General features: G+C 28.9%; 1 protein-coding gene across 2 annotated transcripts in view; it reads right to left on the reverse strand.

The window, feature by feature from the left end:
• Window positions 1-4,244, reverse strand: part of LOC110039455 (3-hydroxyisobutyryl-CoA hydrolase 1-like) — an 84,739-nt gene extending 80,495 nt beyond the window's left edge. Inside the window, exons 1-2 of one of the 2 annotated variants that reach the window (XM_020744516.1) lie at window positions 4,171-4,244; window positions 3,925-4,009 (exon numbers count right to left, since the gene is read on the reverse strand). In XM_020744516.1, the coding sequence (XP_020600175.1) occupies window positions 3,925-3,966 (42 nt within the window). In that variant the 5' untranslated portion in view covers window positions 3,967-4,009; window positions 4,171-4,244. The other variant, XM_020744515.1, reaches the window with a different exon arrangement.
• Between the last annotated feature and the right edge of the window lie 809 nt (window positions 4,245-5,053).

Raw genomic sequence — 5,053 nt, forward strand, 5'->3', positions numbered from 1 at the left:
TTTAAACTGCGAAAAATATGAGGTCAGTTTGATTTCATATTTTTCTAAAATTATATATATATATATATATATATACACGTAAATAAAACGTCCTTCCAAAGCGGGGCGACGGGACTTCACTTCCAACGACCGACAGCTTCTTACGGGTGACCAAACCCATAAACTTTAACAAACCTCCTTTTAGCTGCCGACATGGTCATGGCTCTCATCGTCTAGATTTGAATAAATTATCTTCTAACTATATATAAATATGAAGATTTCACTTATTAACCACCATGTAATTATGTGTAATATGAAAGTTTTGGCACCCTTAAGTTTGGCAAATCTCTTCCTTAGATACTAATTTCACCAGCAACTAAGAAAACATGATATTTGAAAGAGAAGGCATAGGAGATTATTTAAGAAAAGAAATATGCTTGTAAAATGTAATAAAAGATAAATAATACAATGAAAAAATGAATATAGAGTAACAGTTTTTAAAAAAAATGGATAACAAGCAAAGCAAAAATTATAACTTATGATGATTTAAATAACAAAATGATACTGGAGAAGAAGAAGTTGAGAGATAAATCAACTAAGGCAAGAGAATAATGGTCAAGGGACCTTATTAAAATTTGATAAATCAGAAATGAAAGAAGAAGATACCTATAAAAAAAATGAATGCATCGATAAAGATGAAATTCTACTTTCATAAATCATTAAATGGGAGTTTTAAGGAATAAATTATTAGAGAATACCATAATGAACAAAATAATGAGGTAAATTATAAATTTTCCAAAAAGGTGTCACGAAATTAGAGCTAAGAAGAAAAAGCTTTAGGTCAAAATAAGAAAACAATTAATAATTGAATATTTACAAGTGATATTACATTGGTTTGGTTTAGAAATAATTTCAATAGAATTTTGAAGACTAAAAGGATATTAAATGATTGAAGAATAAATATTTTGATAGCAATAATTAAGAGTAAAAAGAATGTTCAAGATTGTTGTCTAGGAATAAAATTCATGCCTAATACACTAAAATTATGGGAGAGAGTACTGAAATAGAATCTTAGAAAATATCATTTATCATTTCAAGTTCAAGGAATTAATTTGGTTCAAACTAAAAAGATCCCCCCCTGAAAGCAATTTATAGTTTACACAATTAATAAAAAGTATAAAAAAAAGAGAAAAGGCTTCATATACCTCTATATGATTTTGAGAACCCATATGATTCAAAGTACCATCATAACTGATTTGGTTCAAACTAAGGAAAAAATATTTGTAAAAGATATTTGAAAGTTAATAAAACTCTTTATGAGTGCATACTACTATTAGAAGAAGTTACGAAGTGATCAAAAAGTTTCTAAAAATACTAATGAAAAATTGATGACTAGGCCATGAAGCTTCTATTACAATGCTTTAATTTATTTCAATAACTTTCTTCAAATGTTGAGTCAGTCTTCCCGCAATGGCTTCTATTTTAATCTTTTCCTCTTTTTGTAACTTCTTTGCTCTCCATATGATTGGATCCAAAAGCTTTTCTAATTTGTGATTCTCTTTATGAGTCTTATGCCTTTTGCTATAGTAATGTTTTAGTTACTATTTATGGATATGGAGTGGTTGTCTATTTTATTACATAAGTCTGATTAAGAGAAGTATTTAGAAGGGTAATTTCTTTTACTTTCAAAACATAATTCCTTGATCAAGTAATAGCTTGAAATTTGAAGTGAGGCTTTCCCCATTTACTAGCGTGATACTTGCTTTCTAGTGAATTATTTCCCTTATTCAACTCCATTCTTCTATGACTTTACATTTAATTTAATGAAAGAATGAACATTTTTTTGTAAAATTCAAAAACAAGTATGTGGATTTCAAAACCTTCGCAAGACTTCATTAAACTAAATTTCGAACTGTTAATACATAGTATATCACCAATTTTTTGTTTATGTTGTTTTTTATTGTATTTCTAATTTTCATCAAACATGTTGTATAAAATATAATAGTTTGTCTTGAAAATTTATGTACTCGTTGCATAACTTTATTCATCTCATATTAGATTTAAATTAGAAATTTGAAACCCTAAGACATTCCATTTCAAATAGGATAAGTAAAATCTAATGTTGAGTCCATATCATTTTGTATTAATAAATTTTTTTACTTATGGTGGTGCTTATAAATATGATCAAAACGCATTGATCTCACAATTTTAATCAATAAGATATTTGATGTTAAAAATCAACAAGTTAATATATTGGAAAAAAAGAGTTTAAGATTTTAGAAAACGTATAGTAGAGATCATACATCCAAAATGTACTTTTAGAGGGAGTGACATTTTTGGTCGTAAATCAATATTGTCTGAACACAAAGTGATACCGGCATGTGATAAATTTTAGGTTTCTTAAATCTATAATATAAAATCATGGAGATATAGACAATAACTTATAGTCAGGATGAGCTTTCCGAGTTAAGGCTTGATGGTTAAGATGGAGAGGTGCTTCATGACTACTATGCGATAAAAAGAAATAATGGATATTTAAAGATAAATTTATAAAAATCAAATTAGACCGGCTACATTTTATGCAATTGAGTGATCGGAGAGAAAAAATATTATTGATAATTAAGTTGGGTCTGTCAAAAAATAAGAATGTTGAAATGGATCAATGGGTAAACTAAGAAGGGTACATTAAGGAATGCTTATATTCAAGGAACGGTTGGGGTAGCATATATTGATGATAAGATAGTTAAAAATGGATGATTTGGCCATATGCATAAAATGATAAAAAATACACCCATTAAACTTGTAAATGAATTTCATGTTGAAGACACAAGAGGTAAAAAGTAAACCTATGATACTAAGAATAGAATTTGTTAAAAATTACTTACAAATAATAGGATTATAAAGTCTTACAATACTCAGAACAAAGAATCAAAAAATGATTATTTAGATACTCAAGTCCAAATAGTTGGGATAAGATTAATGATGATAACTATGATTATAATGAAGTCCCTTACACAACTTTCATATGCTACAAATGCTGGGCACCTTCAAAAGGGGAAGTTCAGGTTTAAGTCCTATAAAATGAAAGATATGGGGCATTTAAATACATATTACCTAATTCTTAAGCATTTACATATCTAACACCTAAACTTTACTTTTTATATTCATAACACCCAAATATTCACATTGCACCTAAAATATCACCATTTTACTTTTAAAAAGTTAAATAAATCTTTTATGCATAGGTAAGGAGGCTTGTAAATAAAAATTGAAGTTTAGATGTTAGATATGTAAATAGAAAAGAATTGAGTGCCTTGTCTGTAAATCTTCTAAAAAAAAAATACAAATTTAGAGCTAATTTTTGTAGAAAATTCAATACAACAATAGAATGGTAATCTTCATTATATTATCCAAATCTTGTTTGTTTATGTTCAATTATATCCCAAAAAATGGAGCCTATCTAGAATGAGAATGAATCATAACTATATATTGCATGGAACTTTCCCTCTGCCTATAGCCAATGGAAATACATTGCGGACAACTTACTCGCAACTATTCTCACTATAAACCATTAAATAAGTTGAATAATATCCATTCTATTTCATAAATATCGATATAAAATCAGCTGTATTAAACAATAGGACACTAAAAACGGCAACAACGAGAATGAATTAGTGGTTTGATTGAGCAAGGAGAGAGGAAACGAATAAACTGATTCTAAACCCTAATTTATGCAGCTTGAGTGAATGTGAAAACAGAATGAGAGGGGAAGAGTTCCACGTTTTTATATGAGACTACAGTCGAAGCAGAACACTTGCCTGCTTTGAGAAGAAAAGCAAAATCTCAAATAAAAGAGAAGTGGCACTCTATCCACAGGCCAAACCGTAGGAATTCAACCGATTCTTTCAAAGCAACGATAACATAATTGCAGAATTCAAAGATTACCTGCACAGTTCCACCGTCGCCACTCTCTTCGGAGGATTTCATGATCAAGAAAAGGATTTGATCAATTGGCACAGCAGTTTACAACCTGCAAATTATAAACAACAAATCGACGCAGCTTTCGTGGAGCTCATACAAACCCAAACTGATGAAGAACAACAATGGACGAAAAATCAAAATAGAAAAGTGATATTGTAGTGAAATGTAGAAACGAGCAGAAGTCTCCAACTGTCGGGTCTCCGGATGTACCTCTACCCGTGAATTCCTCTTATTTCTTCCTAATTTAAGTTTATTTTGGGTTATTCGTTCACTTTAATAATTTTAAAATGATTCAGAAATAATTCTTAGATATCTTCATAGTTGCACTTCAATAATTTTAAAATAACATCGCGAAGGTCATTTTGAGATTATTCTAGGTTATTTTGAGTTATTGAAGTGAATATATAGTTTCTTTTCAATAATGCTGAAATAACCGAGAAAAAATCTTAAAATAACGTTCACGGTATTTTTTCGGGGAGTTTATTTCGAGGTTATTAAAGTGGTACCGCGGAGGTTACTTCGGTGTTATTTCAAGGTTATGTCAGTTTATTGTAGAGTCTGCGGTTCCACTTAAATATTTTTTAGGTGGGCCCGATATACCACACATGGCAGTATATTATAGGGAGTCTGCACATAAAGCTACGTCCGGACAAAAAATTTTTCCCAAGCTGACCGAATGCACTGGCATTCATATTTATATATAAAAAATTGGATATTTTTACTGTGAAATTATAGAATTACAGATATTTGATCGAAAATCTTAATATCACAGGTCACAAGAATTTTATTAAGAATAATATTCAAAAATTGTGAAATAAGATTATCATTGTTAGTGCTGATGTCAATATTCAAACAAAAAAAAATGTATGCTTTTTAACAATATTAATTATAATTTTTTTTCATATAAGAGACTATACATTCTTCTTTTAAATAAACGATAAAGTTTAATTCTTGTTAATATTTTGAAAAAGTATTATAAAAGCTAAACAATCATTCGTTGTTTATTATTTTATATAAAAAATATAAGCTTATTTATGCAATACATAGTTTCCCACTTAGTATTTTTCTATTAGAGGAGCCCATTGTTAACCTC

The sequence above is a fragment of the Phalaenopsis equestris genome, unplaced genomic scaffold, assembly GCF_001263595.1.
Source record: "Phalaenopsis equestris unplaced genomic scaffold, ASM126359v1 Scaffold000002, whole genome shotgun sequence".
Taxonomy (NCBI): domain Eukaryota; kingdom Viridiplantae; phylum Streptophyta; class Magnoliopsida; order Asparagales; family Orchidaceae; genus Phalaenopsis; species Phalaenopsis equestris.